The sequence below is a fragment of the Mustelus asterias genome, chromosome 8 (genome assembly GCF_964213995.1).
Source record: "Mustelus asterias chromosome 8, sMusAst1.hap1.1, whole genome shotgun sequence".
Lineage (NCBI taxonomy): Eukaryota > Metazoa > Chordata > Chondrichthyes > Carcharhiniformes > Triakidae > Mustelus > Mustelus asterias.
Genome location: NC_135808.1, coordinates 23,009,093 through 23,024,570, shown reverse-complemented (window position 1 = coordinate 23,024,570; position 15,478 = coordinate 23,009,093). Strand labels below are relative to the sequence as shown.

Genomic DNA, 15,478 nt, shown 5'->3' with positions numbered 1-15,478 from the left:
TCCAGGTAGAATCATAGAGGGAGAATGTGCAAACTCCACATAGAGTCATGCAAACCCGGATTGGACCCGGGTCCCTGGTGCTGTGAGGCAGCAATGTGCACAACCATGAAAGCAAATGGTACTTTGGTCTTTATTGTAAAGGGATTACAGAACAGAATAAATCAGCCTTGTGACAAATGTACACACCATTGTTAACACCACACCTGTAATTTGTGTCAGTGTTTTTCTGGCAGATGTACAGAGAATGTTTATTTGGAATGATTGGGATTTGTTTTATGAGGAAAAGGTGAGCAGGCTGTCCAGTCCTGTTTGAAAGGTTACTATGTTTGTTCGGGAATGAATTGATTTGAAAAAGTGAAGAGTTGATCGGGCAGAGTTAAATTGAAAGGTAAAATGGTGCACAAAGAAACAGTATTTAGAGATTTGATGCTTGGATCAGAGTCGGGAAATTGGAATGTTTGGGAGAAAGTCGACAGGAAGAAACGAATAGTGAGAGATCACGGAGATGTGAGACCAAAGATTAGATTATTGAATCAGGATGAAGAAATGGATCTCGCTGCTTCTCAGAAATGGGCTGTTGATGTCTGGTTGGTGGAATATCAGAAGCAGATGAGAAAAAAGAAATTAAAGAAACTCACAGTAAAGTTTAAAATACTGTGTGAACAACTGGGTTGTTTATGGTCAGAGATATTCTGACTTGTAAACAAACAACTGTTCCTTTTACTTTATGAATATTCCTCCATTCTGTGCACAGATCTAAAGGATGTGAAACAACCTGTGTCCATGTGGGTGACACGGTGGCACAGTAGTTAGCGCTGCTGCCTCACAGCACCAAGGACCCAGATTCGATTACAGCCTTAGCTAACTGTCAGTTTGGATAAGATGCACTTTTGGAGAATCAACATGGAGGTGATGAGCTAAATGGCCTCCTTCTGCACTGTAGGAATTCTGTGGATTCTATGTGATGTAAGAGGTGAACAAAATTCAGGCTTTGGCTGATATGTGGAAGATTACATTCACACCCACAAGTGCCAGACAATGGCCATCTCTAACATTCGTGAAGCTAACTATCTCACCTTGACATTTGGAGTTACAGAATTGTTCTGGTGTTGACAGAGGCTATTTAGCCCATTGTATGATAATTTTCAAGTTGAAGATGTTTGTATAAGTTTTGGAATTGAAACACAGTCTGTTGGAAATTCCGCCCTCTGTTGTTTCAATGTAACAATCTTCAATGTTTCCTTTTCTGTTATTTGTGAAACGCGGTTTTCCCTTAATTTCAACAACAGACATGAGTGAAGAAAGAAGATGTGATGGAATTTATTTTACCCCCTTTTTAAAGACACGTTTTTAATGTTGAAAAGATCCAGAGTGAAACTTGAAGTGATGTGAGAAAGAATTGTGTGTACAGATGTGTGCGTGTAAACTCCCTGTCAGTGAATGAGGAAAGGCTGTGTGAATGCTCTGCATTGCTGTTCCTTCAGACCAGCTCCAACTCTGATGTTTTTTCCTGAAAATGGTTAGGTCTAAAGGGGGAGAACAGTTTAAAAGTTTTTAAACTGGGAGCTTGTTGCCGCTACAATGAAACTCTGTTGAAACGGGTGAAACATGCGGGATTTCTAATCCAGATACAAATTCACATCTGTCAGAGTGGGGTCGTTTTTTTTAAGCTTTGATGGTGTAACTTCAAATTCAGGAGCTGAATTTAAGGCGATTGCTCATGGATTATTCTTGTGTTTAAAATCTTCATAAAAATCACCCTGGGGAACATTTGGCACGTTATCTTCTAATCCATTTTTCTCCAAGGTTTTTATTCGGAAGTATCCAGTTTGAAATGGTGAATCCACAAGACATGAAGAAATATCTTTGTTCTGCTGAAACCGCCATTACTCTGAGAACATTGTAACCCAGTCTCTTTTTAAAATCGCGGTGACAATGAATTTCTTCACCGAACGTGTTCTAATTTAGAATTAACCCATTCAGCTCCAAGCAGAATAAACCTTTTCTGTTGTTTTAATAAAACACACACACACAGGTAACAATTGTGTCCAATATTGCAAAGTGTAACTATATTTCCAACAGTGACAAGAATTGGAAACTTATCTGCAGCTCCAAATGTCAGATCGCGGTGACAGTTTGATACAAAGGCTCTGATATTTCAATGATGTTTGTTATTTCCCCAGACAGAGTGCTTGGGAAGAGGGGATGTGACATAAACACACTCACTAATGAATAACAGACATTAAAAGAAAAAATCAGGAAAGGGCAGAAGATATTGGAATTCATGAGTTCAATACATATGAGATTCGCACCCGATTTCTCACACATTGCGGCGCGAGGCTGAATCAAATACTTGAGTACATTTAAAACCTGTTATGAACAAAATGAGCGAGCCCGCGGCGCAATCATCTGGGCTCTCGTCTCTGTGGCCTCACGGGAGAGGTTCACTCCAGCGAGAATCACAACAGGGACCAGACCTGATGCCTCGCTCGTGGATCCAGATGCCATTGAAGCCACCCCGAGAGGTTGGGGGGAGTGCCTTGCGGACTGTGCCAGCCTGGTATCTTGGAAGTGCCCACCAGACAGTGGGAGTGGGAAGGGTGTGGAGCCTGATTATTTGGAGGGGGGCTCTACTGGGGTGGGACCAACCTGTGATGGGGGCGGGGGGGGCGGGGCGCTGCACGCTATGCATTTGCAATTTGGGGTGTGGGGGGGCTACTGCCACTAAGTATTTGCCATCAGTGAGAGAAGTAGCGGGGGCTACTGCATTGCGATCGGTGGTGGGATGGACAGGGAAAGTTGGTCCGAATTGGGGGGGGGGAGGGGGGTCACGGGGTTCAATCTGTCCCAGAGGCGCGGTTTTGTCTGTCCGGGCATGTAGGGTGTCGCGGGGTCAATTGGTCCGACCATCAAGGGTTGCATTAGGCAGCTGGGGAGGTCCGTGTTTAGGCTATGGAGGTCTGGTGAAAGCAGCAGAGGCTGAGTGACAGGTCTCTCTGTCGCTCAGAGCAGAGGGACCTGCACATGCGCAATGGTGTCCTCTGCTGCTTTCAGGCAGCATTCTGGTTATTTAAGACCTGCCCCCTCCCCCCTACAAGGGTGAGAAACAAGTGCATAAGATCGTAGATTTGGATTCGCCTGAAAGACGGGTCAGAAACTCTCCCGCTTTCATGCTCTTTCTGGACAGAGAATTTTTTTTCATAAGATCGCCCTCTTGTGTCTGTGCAGAACAAACAGCTCAGATCGGAATAGCTCAGAAAGTGCAGCTCCAGATATAGCAATTACTTCCAAACCATCATCACAGTTCCATTTAAACGGAATCACAAATGTGGAGCTTGAATCAGTCGGTCGCTGTCACCTTGATGAAATCACATCTTCCCTCATTCTCTCATCCTCTCCTGCTGCTGTTCTTGGGAACTGGTGTTCCTGGATTACAAACCCTGGAATGCACTGGAGGGCACTGGGGATGAGAAAGAAAAACTGAGGCAAAGCCAGCAGAGCTGGAACACACCCAACAAAACCCATCAGACCTCCACAAAAAACAGCAGCAAAATCCATCAGACCCCTCACGCCTAATAATGCAGAAACCTGGAAGAGATACTGAGAGAGGAATACTGGGAAAGGAGAGGGGGCACGACAAAATACTGGCAAGAAAAATCAAGGAACCTCCAAGGATGTTCTATCAGTCCCTGAAGAGAAAAGGATAAGGAAAGAGTAAGGCCTGGTGGAGACCAATAAGATAGTCTGTGAGAGAGGAGGGAGAACGTGTTGAGGTTGTGAATAAATACATTGCCACTGTCTTTGGGAAACAGGGAGCAATGCTGACATTGCACTTAAAGAAGAAGTGTGTGAATTACTGCATCAGATAAACATTGTAAGAGATGATGTATTCAGGGATTTTATAACTTTGAAAGATGGTAAATCACCGGGTTAAAAGAAGCAAAGGAGGGAATTGCAGAGGCTCTGATCATCAGAATCATTCCTCCCGGGCTGCAGGAGTGTGGAAGAAGATTAAATGACTGCCAACATTATACCATGGATTGAAAAGAGAAGGGGCAATCTGAGTAATTATACACCAGTTAGTGTAACTTCGGCAGTGGGAACATTGTTGGAACCAATTATGAGGAACGGTACAAACCTTCATTGAGAAAGGCACAGATTAGTCGAGGAAAGTTAGCGTGGATTTAAGGGGAGCTCATCTCAAGCTTTCTGACTGAAAATTTGGAAGAGGTGAGAAGGAGGGTTGATGAGGGCAGTGAGGTGGACAAGGTCAACATGCATTTTAATAATGCTTTGGACAAGGTCCCACATGGCAGGCTGGTCAGAAATGTAAAACTCATCGAGATCCAAGAGACATTGACAAATCAGACCCCAAATTAGCTCAGTGGCAGGAAGCAAAGGGGTAAGGGGTTGATTGCGACTAGAATGATGTCCATGATGTGGAGATGCCGGCGTTGGACTGACCATCACTCATCTGACGAAGGAGCAGTTCTCCGAAAGCTCGTGATTCCGAATTGGATGTTAACCTGATGTTGTGAGACTTCTCAGACCTAAACAAGACTTCTTGTTACCAGTGGGGGTTCCACAGAACCCAGCACTCACACCCTCACTTTTTGTAGTTCATGTGAATCATTTAGATTCAAATGCAGCAGGAATGATAAAGAAGTTTACAGAGGTACAAATATTATCTGTGTGGGTGTCAGTGAAGAGGAAAGCTTCAGATTGCAGGAAGATAGAGATGGCCTGGGCAGTTGGGAAGAACATTGGAAAATGGAATTCAGTCCGGAGCAGTGAGGCGTGATGGATTTCGGGAGGATGAACAAGGCAAAGGGAATCCCTAATAACTGGGAGGATAATGAGTAATGTGGAGGAACAGAGGGATCCAGGAGTGCATGTCCACAGATTGGGAAAGTTTTCAGGACATGTTAATTACATGGTAAAGAAGGTACATAACATGCTTTTCTTTCATCAGTTGAGACAGACAGCAGAATGGCTTTGCTAGAATTGTAACAACACCAGACAGACGACAGCTGAAGCACTGTCTGAAAGGATGGTACAGGCAGAAACTCTCACCACATTGAATCAATTCTTGGACGTCGATATGAAGAGCTGTGATCGACAGAGCTACAGATCGAGTACAGGAGGTGAGATTAAGCAGGAGAGTTCTTCATGAACAGGAAGGGATATGATGGGCTGAATGGCCTCGCTCTCAGTCATAAATATTCTATCCTTCAACATTCCAACCACACACCAGCAGCAAATTCCATCAGACCTCCAAACACCAGCTAAACCCAGCAGACCCCAAACACTAGCAAAACCCATCAGACCAAGATTGGTGGCATGGTGGACAGTGAGGAAGGTTATCTCCAATTGCAGCGGGATCTTGATCAATTGGGCCAGTGGGCTGACAAATGGCAGATGGAGTTTAATTTAGACAACTGCGAGGTGATGCATTTTGGTAGATTGAACCAGGGCAGCAGTTACTCAGTTAATGGTCGGGCATTGGGGAGAGTTACAGAACAAAGAGATCTAGGGGTACATGTTCATAGCTCCTTGAAAGTGGAGTCACAGGTGGACAGAGTGGTGAAGAAGGCGTTCGGCATGCTTGGTTTCATTGGTCAGAACATTGAATACGGAGTTGGGACGTCTTGTTGAAGTTGTACAAGGAATTGGTAAGGCCACACTTGGAATGCTGTATGCAATTCTGGTGACCCTATTATAGAAAGGATATTATTAAACTAGAAAGAGTGCCGAAAAGATTTACTAGGATGGTACCGGGACTTGATGGATTGAGTTATGAGGAGGGGCTGAATAGACTGGGACTTTTTTCTCTGGAGTGTAGGAGGCTAAGGGGTGACCTTATAGAGGTCTATAAAATAATGAGGGGCATAGACAAGGTAGAGAGGCAATATCTTTTCCCAAAGGTCGGGGAGTCTAAAACTCGAGGGCATAGGTTTAAGGTGAGAGGGGAGAGATATAAAAGTGTCCAGGAGGTGCAATTTTTTCACACAGAGGATAGGGAGTGTCTGGAACAAGCTGCCAGAGATAGTAGTAGAGGCGGGTCCAATTTTATATTTTAAAAAGCATTTAGATAGTTACATGGGTACGATGCGCATAGAGGGATATGGGCCAAATGCGGGCAATTGGGATTAGTTTCGGGGTGTTTAAAAAAATATAAGGGCTGCATGGACAAGTTGGACCGAAGGGCCTGTTTCCATGCTGTAAACCTCTATGACTCTGTGACCACAAACACCAGCAAAACCCATCAGACCCCCAAACACCAGCAAAACCCATCAAACCCCCAAAACACCAGCTAAACGCACAAGAGCCCCAAACACCAGCAAAACCCATCAGACCCCCAAACACCAGCTAAACCCATCAGAGCCCCAAACACCAGCTAAACCCATCACAGCCCCAAACACCAGCAAAACCCATCAGATCCCCAAACACCAGCTAAACCCATCAGAGCCCCAAACACCAGCTAAACCCATCAGAGCCCCAAACACCCGCTGAACCCATCAGAGCCCCAAACACCAGTTAAACCCATCATAATTCCAAACACCAGCAAAAACCATCAGAGCCCCAAACACCAGCCAATCCCATCAGACCCCAAACACCAGCAAAATCCATCTGACCCCCAAACACCAGCAAAACCCATCGGAGCCCCAAACACCAGTCTTTTAAGGAACAGTTGTTAGGGCTACAGGACAGGCATGTGCCTGTAAAAAAGGATAGGAAGGGTAGGATTCGAGAACCGTGGATAACCAGGGAAATTGAGGGACTGGTCAAAAAGAAAAGAGAGGCGTATGTTAGGTCCAGGTAGCTAAAAACGGAGGGAGCTCTGGAGGAGTACAAAGAAAGTAGGAAAGAACTCAAACGGGGAATTATAAGGGCAAAAAGGGGTCACGAAATGTCCTTGGCAGACAGGATTAAGGAGAATCCCAAGGCATTTTATTCATACGTTAGGAACAAAAGGGTTGTCAGGAAAAAAATCGGACCTCTCAGGGACAAAAGTGGGGAATTATGCTTGGAGCCCAAAGAAGTAGGGGAGATCCTAAATGAATACTTTGCGTCGGTATTCACAAAGGAGAGGGATGTGTTGACTGGGAGTGTCTCGGAGCGGAATGTTGAACCGTTAGAGAAAATCTCCATTATAAGGGAGGAAGTGTGAGGTTTGTTGGAGAATATAAAGACAGACAAATCCCCAGGGCCTGATGGAATCTATCCAAGGCTGCTCAGGGAGACAAGAGATGAAATCGCTGGGCCTCTGACGAAAATCTTTGTCTCGTCACTGGACGCAGGTGAGGTCCCAGAGGATTGGAGGATAGCTAATGTGGTCCCATTATTTAAGAAGGGTAGGAAGGATAACTCGGGTAACTATAGGCCGGTGAGCTTGACGTCCGTGGTGGGGAAGTTGTTGGAGAAGATTCTTAGAGATAGTATGTATGCGCATTTAGAAAGGAATAAACTCATTAATGATAGTCAGCATGGTTTTGTGAGAGGGAGGTCATGCCTCACTAACCTGGTGGAGTTTTTTGAAGGAGTGACCAGAATGGTTGACGAGGGAAGGGCCGTGGATGTGGTCTATATGGACTTTAGTAAAGCGTTTTAAAAAATCCCTCATGATAGGCTGGTGAAAAAGGTTGGATCTCATGGGATAAAGGGGGCGGTGGCTAGATGGGTGGAGAACTGGCTTGGTCACAGAAGACAGAGGGTGGTAGTGGAAGGGTCTTTTTCTGGCTGGAGGCCTGTGACTAGTGGTGTTCGGCAGGGCTCTGTATTGGGACCTCTGCTGTTTGTGATTTATATAAACGATCTGGAAGAAGGTGTAACTGGGGTGATCAGTAAGTTTGCGGACGACACAAAGTTGGCAGGACTTGCAGATAGTGAGGAGCATTGTCAGAAGCAACAGAAGGATATAGATAGGCTGGAAATTTGGGCCAAGAAATGGCAGATGGAGTTCAATCCTGATGAATGCGAAGTGACGCATTTTGGTAGAAATAATGTAGGGAGGAGCTATACGATAAATGGCAGAACCATAAAGGGTGTAGATACGCAGAGGGACCTGGGTGTGCAAGTCCACAGATCCTTGAAGGTGACGTCACAGGTGGAGAAGGTGGTGAAGAAGGCATATGGCATGCTTGCCTTTATAGGACGGGGCATAGAGTATAAAAGTTGGCGTCTGATGTTGCAGATGTATAGAACGTTGGTTCGGCCACATTTGGAATACTGCGTCCCGTTCTGGTCGCCACACTACACTACCAGAAGGACGTGGAGGCTTTGGAGAGCCTGCAGAGGAGGTTTACCAGGATGTTGCCTGGTATGGAGGGGCTTAGTTATGAGGAGAGATTGGGTAAACTGGGGTTGTTCTCCCTGGAAAGACGGAGGATGAGGGGAGACTTAATAGAGGTGTATAAAATTATGAAAGGCATAGATAGGGTGAACGGTGGGAAGCTTTTCCCCAGGTCGGTGGTGACGTTCACGAGGGGTTATAGGTTCAAGGTGAAGGCAGGGGGGGAGGTTTAACACAGATATCAGAAGGACATATTTTACACAGAGGGTGGTGGGGGCCTGGAATGCGCTGCCAGGCAAGGTGGTGGAGGCGGACACACTGGGAATGTTTAAGACTTATCTAGATAGCCATATGAACGGAGTGGGAATGGAGGGATAGAAAAGAATGGTCGAGTTTGGACCAGGGAGCGGCACGGGCTTGGAGGGCCGAAGGGCCTGTTCCTGTGCTGTATTGCTCTTTATTCTTTCTTCTTAAAACCCATCAGACCCCCAAACACCAGCAAAACCCATCAGATCCCCAAACACCAGCAAAACCCATCAGATACCCAAACACCAGCAAAACCCATCAGACTCCTTAACATCAGTTAAACCCATCAGACCCCCAAACACCAGCTAAACCCATCAGATCCCCAAACACCAGCTAAACCCATCAGACTCCTTAACATCAGTTAAACCCATCAGACCCCCAAACACCAGCTAAACCCATCAGATCCCCAAACACCAGCTAAACCCATCAGACTCCTTAACATCAGTTAAACTCATCAGAGCCGCAAACACCAGCTAAACCCAATAGAGCACCAAACACCAGCTAAACCCATCAGACCACCAATCACCAGCTTAACTCCTAAACTCTACTGTACACCCCAAACATCCAGCTAATGATCAGACAAATCACAAAACACGACTAAAATAAAAACCTGTGGGAGCGGCACAGCTCAGTGACCAACTTCAGGGAAAAGTCTGGGAGTTACAAATTCCTTCAGGAAATTGAGCAGCTCAGAGGAGGCTGTCCAGGGTGAGATGTTTCCGGATGTCTCTACAGGTTAAAACACACAATGTCTCCACCCTCAGACTGTACAGGAACAGCCGTCTCCAGAAGGCCAGTCTCAAAGCTCAGTGTTGGATTGGATGAGCTGCTCTTTAGTGACTATAGAGTGAGAGACAGACACTGAGCTCACAGCCCACCCACCAGATTGTACAGCTAAATCCAGCGGGAATATCCCAGTTAGAAGGATCAGCTCCCAATATTTATCAACACAGTTCATACCTCAGGTACTTGTGGAGGATCTGGATGAGGAATCCCCATCATCAGAAGCTGTTAAAGGAAGAAGAGGTGTTAAAACATTGTTCAACATCAGAGAGACAGAGGCAGAGACTGTGGATATGATAATGAGAGAATGAGAGAGACATAGACAGACAGACACAGAGAAAGAGGTTCTCACACACCCATACTAACGGCGACACACAGAAGCCCACACACCCACACAGAAACGCACGATGCACGCACACGCACACGCACACACTATATTTGAAACAGAATGAACAATCATGTACACAGTTGCACAGGGACAATGTTTGATGATCAGCTTACTATTTGCAGGATTGTAGTTGCTCTTCCCTCTCCCTGTAAAACATGGAATGCTCAGTGAGAGACGAGACTGAGAGAAAATCAGAGACAGAGGCTGGAACTCTCACTCGCACTGAGCCCCTACAACACAACTCTGAACCCTCACTCCCACCACAACCAGAGACCCTCACTCCCACCCTGACCCTGGACCCTCACTCACACGCTGACCCTGGACCCACACTCCGGTTCCTGTCCCTAGACCCTCACTGTTACCTGAGCCCTCACTGATACGCTGAAGTCCTCATCCAATTTGTGGCCCTTCCCACAATTCTCAGACACTCCCCCTTTATCATGAGCCCCTTACTGTCCCTATCCCAACCCTGCAACTCTTCCACCCGCCCACCCACCCCCTCCCCACCCCCACACCAACCTGAGACCCACAGCCTGAGCCACCGCCACCCTGGAATACTCTCCCAGAATCCCTGCCCCCAGTGAGCTGTCATCCGGTGGCTCTGACATCCATCATTATGAAATGATTCGAAAGGCTAGTCATGGCACGAATCAATTCCAGCCTCCCGGACTGCCTGGATCCACTACAGTTCACCCACCGCTCTTTTCCCTCCAATTCCTACCTTTCTTGTTGTAGATGACGACAGCCACAATGATGAGAGCGATGAGCACGAGGACCCCGACCACAATCCCGACAGTAACAGCAACCTGGGAGCGAGACTTTGGTTCTGTTAGAGAGAGAGAATCAGAGAGACTGAGTGAATCAGGGAGAGGGAAAAGTGAGAATCAGAGTGAAATAGAATGTGAGCGAGTGGGAGAGAATGAGAGAGAGGATGAGCAACTAAGAGTGAGGAAGAGAGAGAATGAGAGACAGAGAAAGATCAGAGAGACAGAATCAGAGAGTGAATCAGAGAGAAAGAAAGAGAAATGTGGGAGTGAATCAGAGAGAGAGTGAATCAGGAAACACAGGATATACAACATAGAAAATGGCCTTTCAGCCCATCTATTGATGCTGGTGTTAATGTTCCACCTGAGGCTCCTCCCATTATTCCTCATCTAATTCGACCATTTTAACTCTATTCCCCTCTCCCTCATTTGCTTGTCTATCCTCCCCTTAAACTATACTGTTCAGTTCAGCCACTCCCTGTAGCAGCGAGCTCCACATTCTCATCACTCTTTGGGTGAAGAGGTTTCTCATGAATTCCCCATTGGGTTTCTTGTATTGATGGCCACTGGATATGCTCTTCCCACAAGAGGAACACTCTCGATGTGTCCGCTCTATAAAAAAAACTTCCCTAATTTTAAATCCTCGATTAAATCAACCCTCAGCCTTCTGTTTTCCCGAGAGCAGAGACCCAGCCGGTCAATCCTTTCCTGAGATGTCCACCCACTCATTTCTGGAATCATCTCTGTAAATCTTCTCGACACTCTCTCCCCTGACTCTATATCCTTTGTATGAAATGGTGACCGGAACTGCACTCGGTCTTTAAATGTGGTCTAACCAAGGTTTGATGCAGGTTTAGCAATAAAATCCCTACTTTACAATTCTATCCCTCGAGAAATCAACCCTGGTTTTCGATTGTATTTTGTTTATTGTCTAACCTGTAACTCTATGTTTACTGATTGGTGTATTTGTACATCAAGATCCCTTTGTTCCTCAACCCTCCCTATTCATCATTAACTGAAAAATACTTCACGTTTATCTGTGCTGAACTTTATTCACCAACTATTTGTTCAAGTTTATTCATGTCCTATTAATTTAATACACTTCTCCTCAATATCAAATAATTCCCCCAATTTGGTGTTATCTGCAAATTAAGAAATGGTATTTTTGATTCCAATATCCAAGTTATGGAGTGTAACTTGTGAACAGCGGTGATCCCAGCACTGATCCTTGTGGAACACTTTCTGTAACTCTGAAACACCCTTTACTCACACTCTCTGCTTTCTCTCCCAAAGTCAGTGAGTGATCCATTCTGTCACTCATCCCCTAACTCCACATGCTTTCACCTTGTCAATCAGTCCATCACGAACCCCCTTTTCTATTACATTAAAAAAATTATATGATATTATATCTATTACATTTCCATTGTCTATTCCCTCTGTTACATCCTCAAAAAATTCACTAAGTGGAGTAAAACAAGATTTTCCATTTCAAAATCCATGCTGAATATTCATTGTTATAGTATTTGATTCTAGATTTTCATGAATTGTCTCCAATAGAAGGAATTCCATTATTTCTCTGAATACTGATCTTAATCTGACTGAAGTAAACTTCCAGGATGCACTGGGTCCTGTCCTACTGTAATATTTGATATGATTTATTATTGTCACATGTATTGGGACACAGTGAAAAGCATTGTTTCTTGGAAACACCAGGCTCTCTCCATCCTCTGATATTCCACGGTGCCCAACCTCCTGTAATATCCCAGGATTCACCAGGCCCTGACAGGCTGCAATATCCCAGGATACACTGGGATGTGTCCTACGAGAGTATCTCAGGATACACCATGTTCTGAACTACTGCAATATCCCAGGATTCACTGGGCCCCACTATACTGCAATATCCCAGAATACCCCAGGCCCAGACCGACACTCGTGTCCAATGTTACACCAGGCCCAGTGCGATCCCAATATCCAATGATCCGCTGTATCATGTTGCACTGTGGAACCATGATATATAACGCATTGAATAATATTTATTTCCCTCTCTCGATATCCTGGGTTGACAGCTCAGCACTGACCCTCACTCCTGTGATCCTGGTCTGAGGCTGGGTCCTCTCTAACAGTGAGAAACAGTCTTACCGTAAATCACCACCAGTGTCTCCTTCATCCCGCTGTGTTCCACCCGACAGGAATATTCGGCCTGGTCCTCTGGATCAAACTCTACCCATTTCCGGATCTGGTAGGTGCTGTCGTGATTGGGTAAGATCCCACTGGACAGAGTCTCATCAATCACCACTCTGTTTCTCCACAGATTCACCTCGATGGGTTGAGGGTAAAACCCGGTGACGGCACAGGACAGCCGGTTAGAATCACCCAGACGGGTAAAGGACACGACGGGGCCAACTGAGAGAGAAAGAAAGAGGAGTCAGTACAGGAACCTCGAGATAAGAGTCCCGGCATCACCCCCTTCACCAACTCTCACTCCCCCCTCACTCACCGACTCTCACTCCCCCCTCACTCACCGACTCTCACTCCCCCCTCACTCACCGACTCTCAATCCCCCCTCACTCACCGACTCTCGCTCCCCCCACCCTCGCCCCCCCACCCTCGCCCCCACCCGCTTCCCCCACCCTTGCCCACACCCGCCCGCCACCCTCGCCCACACCCGCTCCCCCCACACTCGCCCACACTCGCTCCCCCCACCCTCACCCACACTCGCTCCCCCCACCCTCGCTCACACTCACCCCCCCCCACACTCGCTCTCCCCACACTCGCTCCCCCCCTCACTCACCGACTCTCACTCCCCCCTCACTCACCGACTCTCACTCCCCTCTCACTCACTCCCCCCTCACTCACCGACTCACTCCCCCCTCACTCACCGACTCTCACTCCCCCCCTCACTCACCGACTCTCACTCCCCCCTCACTCACCGACTCTCACTCCCCCCTCACTCACAGACTCTCAATTCTCTCTGTCCATACTCCAGGTATTTTCTCAGCCACTCGATACACTCCACCTCCAGGTAATGTTTCCATTGCTGAATGTTGCCAGTCTGCCGGTTGCACCAGTTTTTGATGCTCTTCCCCCATGTGACCGGGGTCACCCACACCATGTGATCCTTGTCGAAGCTGAGAACATCATGTCCATCCCACCCGTACTGGCTGAATCCACTCATGGTCCCATCATCGCTCAGGTCACAGCCAGTCACTATCTGGCAGACATGGATCCCTGTGGATCAGAAACACAAACAGCCAATCAGAACCAGTCTCACTGGGCAATCTCATCCTAACAGCCAATCACCGTCAACTGCTCCCGCCCCTCGCCCCCCCACCCCCCACCTCCTCCACTCACACACAGCCAATCAGAGCCAGTCTCCCTGGAAACAATCCTTCCACACATTCACAGCCAATCACATTTCCTGTCACATCTCCAATCGCAGCCAATCAGCCTCTGGCTCTCGGTTCCTGATCCACTCTGGGTTTCTCCTCATTCCCACCTGGATCCCCTGGTGCTGGGAGAGTGAGCACTCACCTCCTGTCTGGTTGGTGTCGGACATGAGCAGTGGAAATGCACGTTTGAAACGCATCGCCCGCTCCTGTGCGAAGATCTTCTTCCGCTCCCAGGCTGCCCGACCCTCGCTCTCCACCATCCACTGCTCCCGGGGGATCAGCTCCCTCCGATCGCTGTCGTACACAACAAACTGGACACCGTCCACAGAACCGACAACCACAAACTCCGGGAAACCCGGGATCGGAGTCATTCCCGTGAAGAAATACCGGAGAGAGTGAGAGCCTGAAATAGAGAGAGAGAGAATTCAGGATAGACACCCTAAAAACACCAACACCCTCACACACACACACACACACACACACAGAGATCAGGGCATGAACCCCAAACACTGATTCCAAACCGAGAGCAAGACCTCCACCCAGCCTGGCATTGCCTCTCTCACACCCCATCACTCACTGACCCAGGGTTAACGCCCCAGTACCCAGCCTGGCATTGCCCCTCTCACATCCCATCACTCACTGACCCAGGGTTAATGCCCCATTACCCAGCCTGGCATTGCCCCTCTCACACCCCATCACTCACCTGCAGACACCTCTCCACACAGAAGGACCAGCTCTATCAGTCCAATCATTGCTGCTTCCCTCATGTTGGGGGAAACATTTGGAGGAAACTCTTTTTCAAAGAAAGGTGATCTTCTCAACTCACTCCTTCTGTCTTTCCCTGTTGACACTGAGCCTCAATCTGATTGGACACAAAATAGGATTTAAACCAATCAGAATAAAGAGATTCAGTGAGTCATCAGTCTCCGGCAGAATAGACACAAACAGGTTGAGAAACTGCCTCAATGAGAACTGTCCAATCAGATAAACTCTGTGGGAAAAAAACCCCTTTCATTTAACCTCCTTTTATTATTCTGGTGATCAGAACCCTCTCCAAGACCAATCTCCCCTTCCTGAGGTGCGGTGTCCAGAACTGAACACAGTTACTCCAGACAGGCTCTGAACAAAGACTCTGTGAAACTGAAGCTTCACTTCCATCACTTTGTCTCCCATCCAGACACAATCAATGTTCCATTAGACAGGTTGGTGAAATGGGCAGACACAGGGCAGGTGAAATACAATCCAGTGAGGTATTTGAAGTGATGCAGTTTGAACAGAAGAATGTACAGAGGTAATGTAAACTGAATGGTACAGTTATAAAGGGATTGCAGGAACAGAGAGACCTGAGTGAGTATGAGGCTGGCAGGAAGGTGTGATGAGACTGTGAAAGAAGCATCTGGACCCCATTGCTTTATAAATAGAGGCACAGAGTACAAAAGCAAGGAGGTCACGCTGAACATTGATAAAATATTGATTAGATCCCAGCTGGAGAATTGACCCCACCTCTGGTCATACTGTTTTAGGAGGAATATCAACGTATTAGAGAGGGTGCAGA

At 47.0% G+C, this 15,478-nt stretch overlaps 2 protein-coding genes across 2 annotated transcripts in view; both read right to left on the bottom strand.

Annotated features, from left to right (window-relative positions):
- Window positions 1-2,328, bottom strand: part of LOC144497683 (class I histocompatibility antigen, F10 alpha chain-like) — a 52,818-nt gene extending 50,490 nt beyond the window's left edge. Inside the window, 1 exon segment of the mRNA XM_078219125.1 lies at window positions 2,298-2,328. Within this exon segment, the coding sequence (XP_078075251.1) occupies window positions 2,298-2,328 (31 nt within the window).
- Window positions 2,278-14,797, bottom strand: LOC144496935 (class I histocompatibility antigen, F10 alpha chain-like). Its single transcript, XM_078217557.1, has 8 exons — window positions 14,627-14,797; window positions 14,066-14,326; window positions 13,490-13,762; window positions 12,674-12,937; window positions 10,492-10,596; window positions 9,884-9,916; window positions 9,560-9,607; window positions 2,278-3,460 (listed from the first exon to the last, which is right to left on the bottom strand). Exons 1-7 carry the CDS (start codon window positions 14,688-14,690, stop codon window positions 9,561-9,563), a joined length of 1,047 nt encoding a protein of 348 aa, XP_078073683.1. The 5' UTR covers window positions 14,691-14,797; the 3' UTR covers window positions 2,278-3,460; window position 9,560.
- Between the last annotated feature and the right edge of the window lie 681 nt (window positions 14,798-15,478).

Bases quoted from the DNA above. Each gene is read 5' to 3' on its own strand.
- LOC144496935 (XM_078217557.1), bottom strand. From the start codon at position 14,690: ATGAGGGAAGCAGCAATGATTGGACTGATAGAGCTGGTCCTTCTGTGT. The intron at 9,917-10,491 runs GTAGGAATTGGA...CATGTTTTACAG, and splicing joins CGTCATCTACAACAAGAAAG to GGAGAGGGAAGAGCAACTAC. The intron at 9,608-9,883 runs GTAAGCTGATCA...TTCCTTTAACAG, and splicing joins CAACTACAATCCTGCAAATA to CTTCTGATGATGGGGATTCC.